The sequence below is a fragment of the Acanthochromis polyacanthus genome, chromosome 21 (genome assembly GCF_021347895.1).
Source record: "Acanthochromis polyacanthus isolate Apoly-LR-REF ecotype Palm Island chromosome 21, KAUST_Apoly_ChrSc, whole genome shotgun sequence".
NCBI classification, from domain to species: Eukaryota; Metazoa; Chordata; class Actinopteri; family Pomacentridae; genus Acanthochromis; species Acanthochromis polyacanthus.
The window spans coordinates 13,115,070-13,135,698 of record NC_067133.1 but is presented as its reverse complement, the minus strand read 5'-3'; the positions used below and the strand labels follow the sequence as shown (position 1 = coordinate 13,135,698).

General features: G+C 41.9%; 2 protein-coding genes across 2 annotated transcripts in view; one reads left to right on the top strand and one right to left on the bottom strand.

Annotated features, from left to right (window-relative positions):
- slc1a9 (solute carrier family 1 member 9) overlaps positions 1-6,106 on the bottom strand; it is a 35,752-nt gene extending 29,646 nt beyond the window's left edge. Inside the window, 1 exon segment of the mRNA XM_022194831.2 lies at positions 3,475-6,106. The gene's annotated coding sequence lies outside the window, so the exon portion shown is untranslated.
- A 4,690-nt stretch (positions 6,107-10,796) lies between these two features.
- Positions 10,797-19,244, top strand: LOC110951668 (uncharacterized). Its single transcript, XM_022194851.2, is given in 3 exon segments — positions 10,797-11,263; positions 17,142-18,285; positions 18,288-19,244. Coding segments are annotated over 2 exon segments (1,359 nt in total). The 5' UTR covers positions 10,797-11,263; positions 17,142-17,160; the 3' UTR covers positions 18,522-19,244.
- Positions 19,245-20,629: the final 1,385 nt, after the last annotated feature.

Below are 20,629 nucleotides of genomic sequence, written 5' to 3'. Positions count from 1 at the left end.
TCCTCCCCCCACCCTCCTCCTCTCCCTCCCGTCTTTGTGCCTCATTGACTCACTTGTTTCCATCACAGGTTTTTTTTTTTTATTTACATTTTTTAGGAACAAAGGAGATAGGGGGAAACTGTGATTGTCGCTGCAAGCAAGATGTTAGAGCGATAAGAAAAATAGTTTTGGGATGATTTCAGGGACTGGCTGCGGAGGGAGTTTGGGAGTCCCAGCCCAGAGGGGGGTCAGTTGGTGGGGGGGTCCATGATAACCCTCCCTTCCACAGGAGGGCACTATGACTCTCCACTGAGCGCAGAAATGTGCACAGCAGCTTCCCGGCGACAGATATCTTGACAGATATCAGTGTCAGTCAGCGATGCCTCAAAGAGCTCGGAGGCCCGAGGGTGGAGCTGCTACATACTGCACATTCAAGGGTCTGGTGTTTTCCGTGAACCGTGACATTTTGTCAGAATTAGAAATAAACTGATAGAAGAAGCTGAGGAGTTTCAGGTTTGTCACACCGGAGACTCGGCTGCTCTGCTCAGCACGAATGACTGCAGGCGTCTGACGGGGCTTTATGAGCGGGACCAGGACTGATTTATGAGCGCGGAGTCTCAACTGTCAAATGTGATGTTGTATAACGACGTGACTTTGCAGACATTAATAAGGACACATTCCTTGGTGTGGTATGAAACCTGCATAGTGTTTTCTTGTTGCAGCAGCAGGTGCATGAAACTGAAGTAGGATGACATCAAGTAGACAAGAAGATGATGAAACATACATTTGAACAGAGTGAATGATATCAGCCTCTCTAAGAGGGAATGATATGTGAAAAGACAAAAAATCTGCAGTGCAGTTGTGACCTGGACTCTGAATCTTCTGACACATGGGATACAGTCGACACATCTACCATATATTTAGGACAATAAGACATTTATAATGTCAGGAATTATAGTATTTTGCAGGGTAACATTTTACTTAATTGCCCTATTCAGGATTTTTCACACAATGTAAATTCTTAATAAATGGTTTAATGCACTTCTAAACAGACATAAGGGCATTTTAAAGTGTTTTTTCATGTGCAACAATCATGCAACAATTTTTATTTATATGTAAGATTACTACAATGGTGTGTATGTACATTATACATTAATAGCTAATTAATCAATATACATATACAATTGTAACTACAATATTGTGTGTTACAAACCGTTTTAAGTGTTTAATGCATTGTTAGCATTATACCAAATAAATAAAGTTTGTGTAGGAAAGTTGTAGCACTCGGCAGCCATCTTGATAATGCCTCTGGGCAGTTTTTTCAGGATAGCAAGACCAGGCTCCTATCGAAATGAATGGGAAGTGGGTCATAGCTGCAATTTCACCAGTCAACACTCATATTTGATGGGGAAAAACGGCTTAAAGGTTTGGTGAGTTTGTAACAAAATAAGGTTTGAAAAGTGTTTTTGTGACACCACGTTTGCATCAGTGCAATGACATGACTGGCTGGATGTTTCTTGGTTATAAAGTAAATGACTGGTTGACTGAATGGGCAGGACATGAGTCACACAATCACCATCTTTGATCTGGATTCACTCATCCATTTACACTACCATTCAAAAGTTTGGAGAGACGTGCTGTAAGAGGAGAGGGGATGGCGGCACAGTCAATTTCAAGTGTTTCCTGAAAACTCACACTTTATTTCATGTGCTAATATAATTGTACAAGGGTTTTCTAATCATCAATTAGCCTTTCAACACCATTAGGTAACACAATGTAGCATTAGAACACAGGAGTGATGGTTGCTGGAAATGTTCCTCTGTACCCCTATGGAGATAGTCCATTAAAAATCAGCCTTTCCAGCTAGAATAGTCATTTAGCACGTTAACAATGTCTAGACTGTATGTCTGATTAATTTAATGTGATCTTCATTGAAAAAAATCTATGTTTCTTTCAAAAATAAGGACATTTCTAAGTGGCCCCAAACTTTTGAATGGTAGTGTATATTCAGGTTTCTTTGAGTGGTGAGTCTCTACCTTATAATGTCTCTGTTCTAAATATTAAATACTATGACATGAAGTGTTGCCATGTAAGTTTGGCCTATGATGCAGCGCAAATACTGAGAAATTTCCATGCAAATATACGTAAGCATGCAAACAATAATTCAGACATGCACGTCCATGCACACACACTGTCTCACACTCAGTCCCACAGGACTGACAGATGGAGAGGGGCAGAATGGGAACAGGGTCTTGTACAACTGGGCCGGTGCCTCCATTGTGCAGTAGGTGCGCTGTAAGTCTATCCTCTACTAATTGCCAGAGCAGTTCAAACACAAAGTCTGCCTCTGAAATCCAATCCTGCGGGTGTTGTACAGTGAGTAAAGTTTACAATGTGTAACATTTTTCCCCTGGCAAGAAAAGGGACAAAACATGGCTTTTTTTGGACGAGGAGGCGAGCTGGACGTGGAGGAGCGACGAGGGGAATGAGGGGTGGACGAGTGCAAAAATGCAGAGAAACAGAGGAAGGTGCGGACCGTGTGGGCGACATGGAAGACATAACTGTAAATAGATCATTCACTATTTAGGCTGCATGTCTAATGTGGTAGTGGTGGTGGTGGTGGGGGGGGTCCAGACTGCAACGAATCTGCGGCAAGTGAATGAAAGTGTAGCCGCTGTGGGTGGACTGAGTCCTGTAAGGAGACACTGAGGAGGGACAGATAAGGAGGCGAGGAGGAGTGATTGAGAGGTGATCTGGGGAGAGAGACGTGCTGTAAGAGGAGAGGGGACGGCGGCACAGACGATGTAAACAAGACGAGCCGAGCATGCGGCGTCTCGGGCCGTTTCATAAACTGACAATGACCCAGCTTCTGCAGGAACATCGCACATAACGCACCAATCCAAACAGACACACTGGGAGCGGGGCAGACTGCCAGGTAATGCAGCGCAGCGCCAGTCTGCACCCGTTCAAACCTGGTTCTAATTAAGCATTAGGCAGAATTACCTAACTAAGTCCTGCGTTCTCCCTAATGAGGGCTTTGCAGCTCTGATGCTCATATTCCCTCTCCCTCCCAAACCGTTTTCCCGAAGGTGAACATTCCATACGCTAATTTCAGTTTCATGCAGGAAAGACTTGTAGGCGCATGTGTTGTTTGTTTGTCAGAGCTGCAGTGTGTCGGTATGGGCATGTGTGTGTGTGTGCATACTTTTCTGCGCTGTGTGTGTGTGTTTACGTGTGGTCTGGCTCCAGACCCCGTCGCTCATCCTCTCTGACCTTTAGTAAAGCTGTGAAATTTAATTTCAGGCTTGGGTTGCTTTTTCTGTACAATCCTACACCTGTGCCAAATATGTTTGTGGGCAAGTTGGACAGCAGCTAAAGTGCAGCAGCCAGAGACGTTTAAGCCAGACACACAGACAGACAGACCGACAGACAGGAGGTGACGTATCCATCAGAGAGTCTAACCCCCCATGAATGACCTCACCTTTGACCCTTTACCTCTTTGCCACCATGGCTGGCGACTGGGGCATTTCCAGGAGGCTCTGGCTAATTGGGTCAGATTGCGGAGAAAGGAGCATTACGCCTGAAATTGGAAACATATGCTGCTTTACCTCGGTGTGTATGTGTGTGTGGTAATTTTGGCAATGGCAGTCCAGCTCCCACTAGAGAGAGGTTTCTTTAGGGTTGAGGAGGAGGAGGAGGAGGAGGAGGAGGAAGTGGAGCTTAGTGGGTGAGGCGAATGATGGAAGGGACAATAAAAAGGACCGAAAATGACAAGAAATCAGGCGAAGGGTAAAAATTTAGAGACAGGGAGACTCAAAGTGAGTGAGGACAGAGGAGGAGATGATGGACTGACACCAGGGACGTTGAGGAGGTCGAGGATCTGTAATTGAGGTCTGACTCGGTGGCTCTGCTGTGGACAGATGGAGAGTGAGCCTCTCCCTGACAGCTCTGCTCGGCTATTTGCAATAATTGCTATAATAGCTACCTTCCAATTGCAATCCAAAATGAAGGAGGATGTCCAGTGCAAATGCAATAAGTTGAAGGCTGATGGCGCTGCGTGTGGGAAAGATTTCATCAGGGAGGCCGAAGGTAGTGAAAGTGACATCTGGAAATGCAAAAATTCTCGTGTGTGTGTGCTTTTAACAGAAACTGAGAAATTATTTGAAGATGTCCAAAAAGTGAATCACTCATGGCGTGAAATCACAGTAAAGGCAAGTTTTTCATGTGCGAGACAGCAGTGCACAATAAAAATGATCCATTTAGTACTTAAATAGCACTTTGATAATCTGTTAGGGTCGTGAAAATGTTGTTTGTTGACAACACAAATCCCCAAAGGAAAAGCTGTGTTCTTTTTCTGCCATATACAGTGACTTAACTTGAAAGGCTTCTGATGATTTAAGGATTTTGGAAATGCTTCACTGTGGAAAAAAAGTCCCTAAAAATAAAACTGTGAAAGTCTGGCAGCGAGTGTGTCACAAAAAAATAGGTCTAAAACATGGTGAGTAGTAACACAGCATTTAGCAGTATTCAAACACTGTAAAAAGGAAGAAAATAAAGACAAATATCTGTAAGATAATGATATTTCTAGCTGATTTAAATACAGTAAAATGTAATTCAATGGTCATGTGCTGTAAAAGAATGTCTATGATGTAGATGCTTTGATTTTTAAAGTTACAGCCTCATTTTTAAGGTTAACATGGAAAATAATACCTTTTTTCTAATTTTACTGGACATGATCTGTATTTAATACGTTGGTAACATCTGCAGAATAACAAAAATATTATTTGCTATTTTCAATCCTAAAAAGACCTGTAAAATAACAATATTTTTTGCTGATTTAATTTATAAAACAAATGCTGCAATTTTATAGTCTAACATTGTAAAAAAAAATAGGTCATATACATAATTTGGATTTAAATAAGTGGAAAAATCTGTCAAATAACTTATTTTTTGCTGATTTATTGTAGAAAAAAATGGGCAAATGTTGTAAAAGTTAAACAGCTGGTACATTTTATACAGCTTTGGCCTGTTTTTTAGGGTCAATTTGTAAAATAATACATTCTTTCTGTGATTTTGTTTTCTGTAATTTAACAAAACAGGGACAATCTGTAAAAATCCTGCTCAAGAAATTACAGTTAAAAACGTTTGGTAACAGTGTTTATTATGACGGGTTAATGTGACAGCATGAAGCAGAACTTGTTCTGTGAATGAACGTCTTAAATGAACTTATGCGTGTCCTCGACAGTGAACCGGCTGCTTTCGTTTGTCAAGAGGGCAACAGTCCAAGAAAACGCATCGCTGCCCCCTCAATCGACATCTTTGTTTGACCCTGACTCCTGTCCACACTTTGTCAACAACTTTCTCCTGCTGTCTTTCACATTCTCACTCCAACTCTCACTGATGCACCCTGAGGCGGAAATATCTAAGTGCACGCAGGGCAAGTTCAGACAAAGACGGAGGCAGAGAGAATGGTGGGAGGGTTGCGAGGATTTCGAGTGACTGACAGTAAATGCCGAGAGGGAGGAATGCCGCGAGGGGAAACACCACAGACTGTTTGTTGGGCAACTGATGGTAAAGAGGATCTGGCAAGAAGATTCGCCGCTATTCTACAGTGGATGTGCATAAGACAAACAGAAAGAGTTGAGAAAGGCTGAGTGTGTGTGTGTGTGTGTGTGTGTCTGCGATCCTGTGTGTGTGTTTGCGCAATCAGTCAATGAGTGCAAGTATATCAACGCTCCCTTCCATCCGAGGGTATTGACAGTGTTAAATGTCTCCGTCCCTGAGTGAAGACTGCACTTTAGTCTGCCTCTCTATACAGAAGTGACCCGTTTTAGCGGCTTGAAAAACCTCTTTTCATGATTCCCCCCTTCTCTTTCTGTGTCTCCTCTCCAGTCCCTATCTCTCCCATCCCCAAACTCTTTCATGAGCAGTCTCTCAGGGGCAGGGTTGTAACACAACCCCGCACCCTTTTGTCTCCATTCTTTTCCTTATCCTTTCATCTTTTTAAACATTCAGGGGGAAAGGGGTTTGGTGAGATGGAAACCACTACTTGGTAAAGGAAAGAAAGAGATAGCATGTGAGAGAGCGAGAGACGGAGGAGGGGAGGAGGCAGAGTCTCCCACCCCCCCCCCCCCCGTTCTGCTCATCCGCCAATTTATAGCCCTTCTTTTCAACAAGGCCATTCAAGGTGGGGAGGCTGAGTGGCCGGGCTGTTCTCGGTCAATAGCAGTGAACCCTCGTCTGGTGTGTATGGGGGTGACTTATCTGCACCGAGGACCCGTTGAACTGTCTGCGTCCTCCATAGCCCTCCATTGTGTCTCCTCCGGGGCCTTCACTAACTTTCCCCCAAACACCTGCGAGTGGACAGAGCAGCCAGTCACCAGCTTTAACCCTCATGTCGTCCTGCGGGTCAAAATTGACTCGTTTTAAGGTTTGAAAATGAGGAAAAAAATAATAATTTTCACAGTGAAATTTCTGATGTCCACATTTTCAACATTTTTGGGGAATCTTTGAACATTTTTTGGTGGAAAAAAAATGTTAAAAATGTTTCTGAAGAACATTCACCAAAAAAATGCACCAAAATCCAGCGAACTTCGCTGGATTTTGGTGGATTTTTTTGGTGAATGTTCTTCATGAAAATATTAGAAGTTTTACTGATTTATATGTAATAACTTTAGATATTTGTAGGATTTTTTGGGAAGATTTTCACTCATTTTATGAAAATATTTACAAGAATTTTCTTGCCAGTTTTTAAAATAAAACTTTTCAGGGAAACTTTTAGGGAATTTTAGGAATTTTGCAAATTTTCAGAAATTTGGGGAATTATTTCCTGAATTTTGATTTTTTTTAGGCAAGGAAACAATATTTTTTGGTGGCCGTAAATGAAGACAACAGGAGGGTAATAGCCCAACTCACCCAGCAAACATGTTAATAGAAAACACCGCAGCGTTTAAAATTGATGACGGATGTCAGCGTGCATGAGGGAGAGTTAATAACACGGTTAATCTTATTCTACCTGCATCAAAACACGCAGAAAAACGTCAGTGAACAACTATGGCAGAAATGTGTTACGAAATGCTCTGCGTTGCAATATTAGGAGTTATTTTAAAAGCTTGCAGGATCTGGATCCGGACCAACAACTAGACACCTGTTTCTTTGCCTGCAGTGTCAATAAATATTAGAATTTTCAGCACAGCACTTAATGGGAAATGATAAAAGCATCATTGTTGACATGTGGGATGCGAATGAGGATACTTGTGGGACGTTAATCCCTTCAACATCAACAAAGAACTTGTTTTCTCACAGTTTAAGACTTCTCATAAAATGAGAGGAAATTAGCAGCTAACAAATAGTGATTGGAACCACCTCAGCTGTAATTAAAATATGACGTTATTTGAGGATGCCGTGTTTATGGAACAAGGTTCGCCGCAGTGACAGGTGTTATTAATTTTTTGTTCAACCTTTTTCAACTAGGATGTCCTGATAGATTAAAATCTGTTTTTCAAGGGATACCTGGCCAAGAAGTTAGTCAATTTAAAGTTGCAAAAAAAGCATAAAAATGAGCATTACAACAGGCATTAGACAAAAGTAAAGCACATTAGATCTTGCAATTAGGTAAAAGTACCAAAGTATTAGCATCAAAATACACACACACACACACACACACACACACACACACACACACACACACACACACACACACACACACACACACACACACACACACACACAAATGAAAAGTAAAGCTGGTAAAGGTGATTCAACTCATTGTTACAGTAACTATTAATAGTTTTCTCATCACTTGGAAGTTGTCCCTTTTCACTGTTTTTAACACTGAATCATGATCAATTTCATTTGGATCTTTGGAGAAGGATTTACAAAAAAAGACTCATTCGCATCAAAGTGAAAACAGATTTTGATAAAGTCAGTAATGTCAATGGTGATTATCTGAGTGCCGAGAAAGTGTTTCATGTGACTGTGGTATAAAGTCACCTCTATCTACAAGTCCAGTCACTATTGAATCAGTGCTTATGGACACAACAACACCGCGAACACTCCAAGCAACTTTGTGGAAAGGTTACTGAAAAGCGAAGGTCATGGGATGGATACAAGAACGTTTCCAAGTCACTGTATATCCCTTGAAGTAACATCAAATCCATCAGTAGGAAATGACTGGAATGTCACATATGGGTAAATCTGCTCAGAGCAGGCCATTCTTTAAAAAAACTGAGTAATTGTGCGCAAAGAGACTAGTGAGGGAGGCAACAAAAACACCTATGAGTCCTCTGAATCTGTGAATACAGCAACTGTTGCCTGTTCTTTCTTCAAAAGCTTTATAATAGAGTGGCAAAAGAAAGACACTGCTAAAATAATCTCACTTGAGCTTACCAGAAAGCATGTGGGAGATTCTGAAGTGAACTGGAAGAAGATTCTTTGGTTTGATGAGGCCAAAATTGAGCTTTTAGGCCATTAAAGTGGACACTACGTTTGACAGATGCCACACAATGCGCAAAGGTGCCATCCCCACTGTGAAGCATGGTGGTGGCAGCATCATGATGTGGGGATACTTCCCAGCAGGAGGTCCTAGAAGGATTGCAAAGGTAAAATGAAGGCAGTAAAGTATGGGAATATCCTGCAGGACAACCTCATTCAACTGCCACATGGGAGAAAGTTTGTTTTCCAGCAATACAATGACCGAAAGCATACAGCCAAAGCTGCACAGAAATGGTTTAAAGACAACAAGGTGAACGTTCTGAGTCAGAGCACAGACATCAATCCAACGAAGACTTTGTGGCTGGACTTGAAAAGGGATGTTGATATACAATCCCTGTGCAACCTGACAGAGCTTGAGCAGCTTTGGGGTAAAACTGCAGCGACCAGATGTGAAACTCTGATTGAGACCATCCACACAGGCTCAATGCTGGAACCGCAGCCAAAGGTGCATCAACTAAAGACTGACTTTAATGTCATGAATACTTATACAATGAGTCATTTTACTTTTTATGTTTTTCATTTATTGACATTACTGTGAACGAATCTGTTTTCACTTTGACATGAATAAGTCACTTTTAAATATTTTTGTCAAAAATCCAAATTATGTTGACATCACAAGGCGAAACGTCCAACGTTTTACAGGCATCGTGCAGTCAATGAAGTTCAATAAGTTCATAACTCCTTTGCTGGTTATATTTTATGGAGTAACTAGTCTTCTATACTATTCTAGTATAAGTGTAAAGTAGCAAGACATGGAAATACTCAAGTAAACCGAGAATTATGCTGAAGTACTGTACTTAGTGAATGTATTTAGTTACTTTCCACTGTCAAAGGCGGCCAGATCAGCAAGTTTACCCCTGTGAACATGAATGTGGTGACTTTCACTCAGCAAAATTGAAGAGTTTAAATAGTTTTGCACACAGTCTGTAAGAGTATACCGGACTGTAGGTCTACTAGTATTTATTTTTGTTTGACACATTTTTAGAAAAATGAACATGGCATGACTTAAGCACAGTACTTCAGCAAATGGTCTTAGTTACTTTGCAGTATCCACAAATCAGTAATTTGAGTAATTTTATACTTAATATAGTAGTTTAAATAGTTTCCCAAGCAGTCTGTCAGAGTATACAGTGTATCTCTAAGTATTCTAGGCCTGTTTTATGTTTAACTCTGAATATTGTCTGCCACATGTGTAGTTTTTTATTTCCTAAGAAAACTCTGTAGATGTCAAAAAGTCCTCAGAAGACAAAAAACAGTATCAGTAACTCAAAATTGTACTTTAGAAAATAGCGTAAGTTATTTTTCACCATCCAGGTAATCTAGGGAATTTTTTTACGAACTATAGTAAAGCTTAAATACATCTCCGCCAAAGTACAAAGTATCTTTTGGAATCAGCAATTTGGGTAACGTTTTCCTAAATTCAGTGAAGTTTAAATAGTTTTTAAGCTGTCTGTCGGGGTATACAGTATTTTTTTCTGCGTTTTTAGGCTATTTAATTTTTAGCCCTGGATTTGGTTTACACACGTGTATTTTTTGACCTCCTTCACATGCCAAGAAAGTCATGTTCGCATCTACCAAGAAATCTGGCACAAGCAGGCAGGAAGCAATCTGCAAGCAGACTCGGATCTGGCATTAAAACTAAGGTTACATCCTCAGGTTGGATTGTGCCAAACTGCTATCACGTTGCAGCCTTTTGCACTTTGCAGACCGGAGGACCCTGAACAATCCCAGCCTCGCTACAGCTTGTTTGTAATAATTTGCACTGTCTGTTACCACCACATAATGAACTCACAACACGTGGAGCAGAGCCAATACCGCCCCTGGTAATTCATCAGACAGATTTCTTGAGAAGTGTGGTGGCAGGAGTGAAAAAAGTGGGAGGTAACGGTAAAAAAAAAAAAAAAGAAAAAATATTCAGTCACGCACTTCAGTGTGCATGTAAGGAGAAGTTAGCAACAAAATGCGACTTTTTGGCTAATGTTGCCTGCTAAATGTTGGAAAACTGTTTTATATTAGGTGTTTAGGAGGCGGTCCTTTCATACATCTGCTCTCACAGATGTTACTCGTTTAATGTTGTGGGTCTCTTCTCAATATACTGACCTCCTGAGGAAGAAAACTCGTCTCTGCGCTTCCCAACAAAAACCGGAGTCTTTAGCTGCGTCGAGCTAGCGGCAGCTAACGGCGCTTAGTGCTGGAAGTGGCTGCGGCTGTCTTAAAAAAATAAAAGCGCCGCTGCGACTTCCCCGCGTAACTGCAGTGCAGGTTCACCAAGGAGTGTTCTATTTTGAAATCCGCACACGGAAGCTGCCCGTCCACGTCGCGCTAGCTTAAATGTTCGTCGGACTTTACGCGTTTCAGGCGGAGTTCGGATCTTAAAACATTTGGCACAACTTTCCTCACCACTCCACTTCTTCGTTCACATATTTGAACCGCTTTGGAGGAGTAACAACTCGTGGAATATCTAGATTTTCGGCTCGTTTTTTTGCCAGTCTTAATTACACACAGCATTTTAACAGCCACCCTACCTCCTCACAGTGGAAGCGCTCCCGGACAGGAGAGACAAGTTTTCTGGTTACTTTCCATTTTTTTCCTCGTCGGATTTTTGGTTTCTGAGGCGCACATGCGATGTCACGGACTAGAAGGAAGAAATGTGCGTGATTAGTTCTGCTGTTGACGTGCGAAAGTGTGTTTTGTTTTTATTTTTCTAAACCAGTTGAGCAACTGGCGACAGGACTCTATAATCAATGTGGTGTCAGCTGGAAGGACGCGGGGTCCGGATCTCACCTAAACGGTATGTCTCCAAATCACACCCGGAGGCCTTAAAGTGTCCAGTAAAAAGCAATACACACACATATTTATTGATTTATTAATGCATTCTATCTGTAAAATACACTTGTAGTTACATAATGAACGTAACAGCTTAACTCGGTCAGCTTATTTACCATTTTGGCTACAAACACTGCATTTAACAGCTCTACTTTTCACCCAAATGCATGCATGCAAACACAGCCCAACTGGATCTTTTATACAATTTATTCTAAACGCATTTTTCTCAGTGTAATTTTAGTTTATGCATGTATTTATTAATCTATGCGTTTTATTTACCCAGCTCTTCTCACTTGTTGCAAAAGCAAAAACACTTGACACCTTCACATCTCGATTTCAAGTTGCGTTTTGCTTGGCAGTCGCGCACTTGTAGGATTTTCCACATTTTGTTTTGCTTGGCAGTCACTCAGGTGAGGTGAGAGCTACCGAATCACAATCCAAACCCGCAGGTAGATCACTCACATCAGCCTGCCTTTGAAAACATACCTGCTGCTGATCTTTTAATTCCTTATTGTCAGAAGATCAGCAGCTGGATAGACTCTGTGGGAGGTTTATTTTTCCTCTCTTTTTAGTGAAAGTGCAAGTGAAAGGATCAGAGAGAGCATAAATTCATTGATTGCAGCTTTTAAATGTTCTGTGGAGTCACTTGCAGCATGTGAAAGATATTTTCTTGCGCATGCAGCTCCTCCAAAGTGTCATCCTGTGTGTGAAAGTGATTTGAAAGAGGTGTCACTGATATGGAGTGAAAAAAAAGGCTGGAGAGGAGGGGGCTGGATCCTGCAGGCCGAGCATGCTATGAAACAATCACAGAGCTGGAATTAATGGGCTGTTTGCACAGTGGGGCAGCAAAGCATTGTAAATGAGCACATGTGAGGCTTTTACTGTAGAGAGAGAGGAGGGGAGATAGGAAAAAAACAGAGAGTGAAAAGGACAATCATTTACCTGCATGTTTTTTTTCACAAAGCGCAAGGTGTCACAGCCACTCCTGTGGTTTCCAATGGATGCATTTCAAACAGATTTGTCAGACCGAAGCTGTCATAAAATCTGCTGAAAGATGCTACATGAGGTGCAAACTGTTTACAGGGAAACTTCCTGCAGACTGTCGGCCTCCGGACAACAATTTTGGGTTGCTCAACTTCAAACAGGCAGGATTAGGACGAGGACACTGAGACAGAATGCATTAACTGTCCGTCAGTGTCTGACAACTGCCACACATGAGGAGGGGATTACTCTGTAAACAGGCTAATAGCACAGTAGCCGCTGCCAGGTGTGGATCTGCTTTATGGCATCCGTTTCCTGGGGAGGGTCTCACAGTCAGAGGCTTTCTGCACCATAATTCCCCCCGATGACTTCACTCATGCTGTCTAATCTGGATTAAAACCCTGCGGTTCACACTGGCAACGCTGGAAACAGGAGTCAGACCAATTTGTTCAAGGTTTAATGTGCTTTTTGGCAAAGCTGCTCCTATTCTTTATGTGTTCTGTGCTAATTTAATGGATGTAAAATAAGAGACTACTATCTGTTCTCAAGCAAAAACTTCCTCATGTTGTAGCTTCTCTAATGTCTTACATTATAATAAATGTTAATTATCTGGGTTTTAGAAATGTCCTGAGATTTTCTTGGACTTCAGGAAGCTGTAGTGGGCGTTTTTCCACATATTTGGATATTTTGTCGACCAAATGTAATCAAAAAATGAATCCGCAGATGAGTCAATTGCAAGAAAATTTAAATAAACAGCAGTAGCAGGTTGCCTAAGCAACTTTTAAAGTGCTGTATATACAATGAAAAATGCAGCAAAACAAGGAACGATTAAGATGAAATAACTAGACTTGTAAAATGAAATATTAAATCGAGAATCAGAGGGGGGAAAACGTTGCAGAGTGGTTGTAAAAAAAAAAAAAAAAGTGAAACGGCTCCGATTAAAGCTGTCACTTAAAAATGCCCGCTGAGGTCGCCTCCTTATATCTTTGGGAATGTTGCATTGCAGAGTTTGCGTCTTGACACTGGAGAACATTAAAGAGGATTTATGTGGCATTAAGTGACCTTTTTTTTTTTACAGAAGTTACTACAGCCTAAAATATCAAGTTTTTGGCTTTAAAACACAAGTTTAATTAATCTACAGCAGAGACTTCAACCAAGTCATTGATTTTAGTTTGTAAAGAATGCTAACAGATTCCCAGCGTGCTTTGTTGGAGTTAAATTTTGTCTTTTTTCACTTGAATTCTCAGAAAACTTGCTGTTCTGTCATTTACATAAGAATGTTCTGTCATTTACATAAGAATAACAAACCAAGGGGATTGTTTGTACTGAATTTTACCCTTGCCCCTGTACATTTATTGTAAAACAAAGAAACTAGAAACAGCCTCACATTCAGTCTCATGTAAAACAAAAAGGATTTCAACACCAATGTTCGTCATGTCAGAAAAAAGAAACGGCTCCTTCAACTACAAAAATGTAAAAAGAAAGCAAGTCACTCTAATTCAATCTTAAACTGACTGGACTTTAAAACTCAACTTCAGTTCATGAGATGACGTAGTAATTATTCAAATTAAGTTCCTGTAACTTGCATGTTTGAGTCGAACAAACTCAACGTCTATCATCTAATAAACACATCTGAGTGGATCTGAGCTGCCTAATTAATAATCTGAGTTCAATGAGGCCTCGCTGTTAATGTCATAGTTTAGTCTGTTTAGTGTGTTTATTCACGGATTTTTGCCCGATGAGGTGGTTGCTCTGTTTGTTCAGGCCCTGTCCTGTGGTTTCAGGGTATTCTTCCTGCGCTCATTTAGAAGAGCTCCATGCTACGGAGATTAGGATTAACATAAGTGTGCAGCGCCGAGTGAGCTTTTGGGTTCAGAGTCGGGGATGTCTGCGGGTGGACCGGGGGGGGGGGGGGGGGGGGGGGGGGTTGGGTCGAGTCCAGCCGCTGGGAGAACGTCGTGGTCCTCGTCTGGCCTCGCAGGGAGCGTAAATGATGCGTGTCATTGTAGCAAATGGAGCGTGGAGATGGAAGTGCTGCTGCTGTTTTACAAAGAAACCACTTAGAGGGTCTGCCTGCCTCCTGTCTGAACGCTCCCAAAAGCCCCGAAGAAACTGCCCTGTACTAATAGTACCAACCCTCCTGGATATTCACCCTGAACCACCTCCTTTGCTGCACACCGTGTTTTCAGCCCTCTGCGGGCCTCTCTGCGCTGCAGGGGTGTGTTAACAGTCAGATTTATCGTTTAATTTGCTTTCATCACACAGAGCGTTTGGCAGGCCTGCTACGTGGATCAGTAGTCTGAGCAAACAGGAAGCTCGACACACTTTGATTTATTGTCAGCGTGAGTGATGTGCCAACCAAACCTCGCTGCTCTGCATTGTGTCCAGGGTGTGGCCCCGCTGACTACAGCTCCTGTCACAGAAAGGATTTTGTTTTGTCACTCATTCACCTCGTTCACACCAATGCCCGCCGATGATGCATCCACTCACCCACACAGACAAACAGCAAGCGCACTCTGTCCTTCGTCCCCTGCGTGTTATTTTTGACTCCTCGCCGCCTGAGGAAACCGTGAAGGAGCCTCGCCGCTGAAGCTGCATCACTCACATTCTGATCATTCCACCTATTTTAACTCTTTCCAAGTGACCTCCTCCCTCCTTTCAGACAGATAACTGAATCTGCGCTGCGTAGGTTTGTGAATGCCGTCCCGGTGTACCTGCTACATGGATGGGTGACTGGAATATTTCTGCTGTGAGTCACAGTGCAACGCACATGATTCACCTCCGCTCGACTCATGACTTTTTTGTTTCTTCGTTATGATGTCAGACGCGACATAATCACACAACGGAAAGATCTAATGCATGTTTACGTTTGGCTTAAACGTGAGGGAGTGTTTTATTTGAGTATTGTATAATTGTGAAATAGCTGTTGTAATGACTTTTCACTTTGTCGCTGTTTAACTCAGCATCACACCAAAAACAAGAACCGAATGGATCTCAGCGTGATAGTTGAATACTAGTTTTCATACTTTCATTGTACATTTTATTAAAGTAATTTAATTTCAGATATAAGCAAGCAGTTTATATTAAAAATTCTTAAACGTAATCCATTAGCCCTCTGAGCCCCAAGCAGTTTGTGGTGTTTCTTGCTCCCGTCACATTATTACTCACTGTTGACTCATTTTTCACTGCAGTATAAAGTCCTGCACCTCTATGGAAACAGCACAGCCATGACTAGGCATAGAGAGGACTGTGCAGTTAAAACTATAAAGCCATTAACATTTTTAATTTGTTTCCATACTCTTCCCCCTTCTGCTCTGTGTAAACACAGCCTGCAGTTCAGCCGAGTAGTGTCTGAATTTTTGCCACATAATCGGTGGTCACAGTAGAGTCACTCATGTCTTTGCATTTGCACCGAGGAGCACAGAATTTTTACTTTTTACAGAATAGATTACAGCGAATTCGTTTTTTGGCAAATTTTGAAATGATACATGAACAGTGAAGCGATTTCAGATTCATTTTTGGTTAATTGGTTAATTATTTGAGTTAAGTATAGTCAGAAATCAGAAGATTATTTCTTTTTTCACCGCCTCAAACTCTTTCTTTTTTTAAAATAAAGATAAACATGCCTTTCAAACCCACTGGTGGGGTTTTGGGCTTTATGTGGTTCCAACATTAGCGCTACAGCTAACATTTAGATTAGTTTCCAAAACAAAACTTAATTTGCAGAATATTTTCTCAAATAATCAAGTAGTTATGTCTATAGAACATAGGAACTAGTTAAAAATAATTGTCTCAATTGTCATTTTAAAATGCCAGCGTTAGTCAGTCCCAGTTTAAAGTGCTTTACAAGAGACAAAACTTAGGATGGTAAAAATAGATTTAGACATGAAGGTAAAGAGAAGTATTTGATGTGTAGGTAACATAGTAAATAAAATAATTAAGTTCACACTAAAGTAAATATAATAAAAATGACTGTTTCTCAAAATAGTTCTGTAGATAAGCTAATGACTAACCGATCACGAGCTGGAGCTCTGAAATACACATTTGTAACATTTTAATAACACACTGTGCTGCCTCTGACAATCTAAATCTCTCTCCTGCTTTTACAGACCTACTGCTTCATTACTCGGCCTCCTAAAGGAATTATTCAGTATTTGTTCCATATTTTTGCTGCATAAAAAGCACCACTAATCTTTTTTTGTGATTACAAGCTGCACAGAGTTTAGATAATGCAGGTTACGGCAGGCAGGACGTTTACAATAGTGCTCAGTCTGTCTCTAAATCTCTCCCAGTCAAAGGCAGCAGATGTACAGTATTATATCAGGGTCAGCCCAGGTGGGATCAGGTAAAGACTATTCGGCTACACCGACTCACTTTCTTTACCTAGTCTGTTGTGACAAGTAGATGTGTTTAATGTAGAGCGATTCTTGAATCTAAGAAAAGCTTTTAACAACAGAAGGGGAAAAAGAAAAGACGGCCTTAGAAGCTGAAGGGGACGGCTTGTTTTTTCAGGTTGCAGATGTCTTTTTAATCCATCTCCTTTGGCTGTAAAGTTTCTAACTCGCACACATACCAGGTTGTCAGTGTCTTCGTTTGAAGGTCAACTCTCCACAATCTGCAGCATTTGTAGCTGAACTCCACACGAGGAAGCAAAGGGTGACTTTGCTCCTCTTGGTCCTGTTTTTCCACAAGTTCTGCCAAGATTTTAAAGCCATACCTCAGCAGTTAAAGCTCCATAAAGCTGCAGGCCACCAGTAAAACTTCTCCTTTTACATTTTAATTGGTTTAACTGTATAAGCCACAATTTGCATTGTGTAAAATAACGCTGCCTCTCTCTTCCCTTGTGTGCTTTCAACCGCCAGCTGATACGTCTTGGGAGTGATGCACTGGCTTCCCCTGGTTGCCATGGTGATCGCCTCGGCCCTGCCCTTCCCTCACAACCCCGTGTCCAGGATTGCTGCCGCGACCACAGAGCCTGGCTTCAATGAGCGCAGAGAGCACCATCAGGACGCAGCGGCTCCCCCCGTGGACTACGGCTTCAATGGAAGTGCCTCACAATCGGACTACAACATGGCTGCCGCTCTTAGCCGACACGCCAGCAGACAGGATCTCCAGAACCCTGAAGATTTTGTAAAAGAGACTTCCACGTTCAAAGTGGAGCATCAAGGAACCTACCAGTCACAAAGCAACTCAGGCGGCGATGGTACAAGCAGTTTGGATGTTCCCGCAGGAGGAGGAACACTCAGGACCGAGGATATATCCGAGGATCATTCTCTACCAAAGGACTACAAATCTGACAGCAGCAGCAAAGATTACTCCAGTTTTGTGGATGTTTCCAAGAAGGAGAACTTTCAGGACTCTACAGCGAGACCACTCCAAGTTTCTGCAGTAGAAAACCAAGATATTGCTACTCCTGCTGCTGCACTGAAGGTTCAGAAAGCTCCAACTGCTCCGTCACAGCAGTTTGGAGATGCAGCAGACATCCAGCGGACACTGGAAGGAGGTCTGGCTGAGGAGAGCCTGGAGGCAGGGCCAGGTCTGGACGGCTTCCGAGAAGGAGATGAGATGTTTCTGGACGCTCACCCTCGAGTCCTGTTCTCGCCGTCCCCGACGCCTCCGAAGCACCCACCTCTCCTGCTGATGTTGGAGAGCGGCCTGCTGGAGGAGGACGGTGAGGACCAGGAGGACACGGACGGACACATTGAGGGTCACGGCGACCGAGCCATTGACCGGAGCACGATGCCGAGCTACACAGATGTCATTCGGCCCGTTAAAAGGAACAAACGCTCGCATTTAAACGACTGGAGGAGAGGCGAGAAATCAGTGTGCGAGTCGGAGAACGTTTGGGTAACCGACAAAAAGACCGCCATCGACTCCCATGGAAAGACGGTCACCATCTTGCAGGAAATCCAGACTCAGGCTGGACCCCTCAAACAGTATTTCTTTGAGACTCGCTGCCGCAAGGCCGAGCAGCCGAGCGGTGCTGGCAGGTCAAAGGGCGCGGGGCGGGGAAGTCCACGGAGACGGGCGTGGCCGGAGCCGGCTGCCTGGGCGTGGATAAGAAACAGTGGAGGAGCGAGTGCAAAGCCAGGGAGTCGTTTGTGCGAGCTCTCACCAAAGATGCAAACAACAGAACTGGCTGGAGGTGGATCCGGATCGACTCGTCTTGCGTCTGCGTGCTGCTGTCCAGAGCGAACCAGCCGGTGGGGAGGGAGATCCTGATGGGGAGGGGGAGGGGCTGAACGAGGGAGGAGGGGGGACGGCAGGAAGTAGAAAATGACACAGAGCAGAGCAGCTGTGACATCCTTCTGTGTTCACTTTGACTCTCGCTGCATTAACTTTTTCCATCGCTGCCTCCCTCCACCATGACTTTTACTAAAAACAAACAAGACGACCTCAATACTAGATCTTAGGGAAAAAATGTCATATATAGAGATTTGACTTTTAAGAAGTACTGTTTTTTATGATTTATCTTTCATAATCTAAGTTATTTTTGGTTAGTATGTAAGCATGTGTCTTTGATATTAATATATTCCTTTATCTATATGTGTACAATATGACACCAGTATACCTTTATGTATGAATCTATGTATATCTGTGTGTATTTATAGAGTAAGTCTTCATGGAGTAGTAGGTCTCTCCAGTGTCTGATGATAATTCCAGCCTCTGGGCTGCTTGGCTTGTAAGAGGAAGCAGCCGCCACCTACTGAGGCTTCATGTTACTGCTTCAAACTGTGGATTACCGTGAATGCTTCCAAACAGTGTGGGCACATTTTAGCACAGTCAGGCCAATGATTTGCTGCAGGATACATCTGGGTCTGTGGGACTTGTTAAATGTGGTTCATGAATGTAAAAACGATGCGGTTGTAAATGACACAAATGACACTTAAACAACCTAATTATACCATCTGCTGGTTTGTTCAGTTGGCCTGCCAAGTGTGGTAATAAAGCATCTTTGTACTCAGTATTCTCTCACAACATAACTCAAGTAGATGCGGAACTAAATTCAGAATTTCATTTTGTGGTTTTAAGAGGTGGAAGAAAGATTCAGACCAAAGCCATAGTCTAAAAATCCTCCATTGCAAGCAAAGGTTTTGTACGCTGTGTGCAAAATAAAAAAAGCAATATTTGCAGTGAAATCAAAGGAAACCTGAATTATTAACTGACAAAACTGTAACAGTAAAAAGTAAAACAGGTAAAGTTTGGGATGATCAGCAGATCCACCTGGATCGCTTTATTTTTTTTTTTTCTCTTTTACATCACCATTTTCATTATCATCATCATTACTCTTTATTTTCCAGATGATATTTTCAATTTGTATTACTATCACTTTAATCATGGAAATCTGTTAAATCATTGCACAATTTGTTCTCAAAATGTACACATACAGTAGCGTATTTGAATGACCATTTTCCATATTTACTTTTAAAACTAGTTCAAATGAAGTCGAGAAGGAACGGAACATGTACATACATTGTCCAATACATACCTAAAGAAAATAAATAGTTATCGTAAAAAATCAAAAATACAACTGAAAAAAATACACACATTTTACAAATTGATCCCCAGGCTCCCTCCCCTGTAGGTTTATCATACAGATATATATTTTTTTTAACGACACCTCATATCATCTTCACTACCAAAAAAATGTTTTTAGGTCATTGTCGTTTATTTGACATGCATCGTAAACACAGAGGCTAAAGGTTTTTGTTTCCTGGACTTCCATGGGCTCGGCTTCCCCTCCTGCCTCTCTCTGGTCTCACCCTCCTCCGCAAAGAGAAGCTCTTAGTTTCTGTTATGGCTTGTGTGTGCAGTAAAATGACCGGCTTCTGTCCATCCTTTGTTTTGTTTTGGGTTTTTTGTCTATTTTTTCTCACCTCCCTCTGAGATGCTGTTTGGTCTCTCTGTCGCTTCTCCCATCATCACGACTACCGCAGACCCTGAGCTGATGATTACAGTCATAAAACTCACCATGCGACATTGTGGAGGTTCAGTGAGGAGTCTAATTTCACATATTTATCAATCTTGGTACCACTTTCTAGTCAGACATCCTATATACAGGGCTTTTAATTTACAATTAATTGCATTTATTGTGTTTCAAGATACTATATTGATACCCTGAACTTGGTTCTCAAGGTTTCCGTTATTTCTAGTTTATATTCTCTTTTAGAATAACTTTTTCTTTTCACTTTTCTCTCTAACTTAGCAGAAACATGATGTCTATTTATGAACATCTTTAACTCCACACATCCTGTATTACTGCAATGCAACAACTCTTCATTTAGAACTAAAACTGCATTTTGAAGCACAGATTTAAGGTCTTATTCATGCCAAACTACCAAGTCTGTAC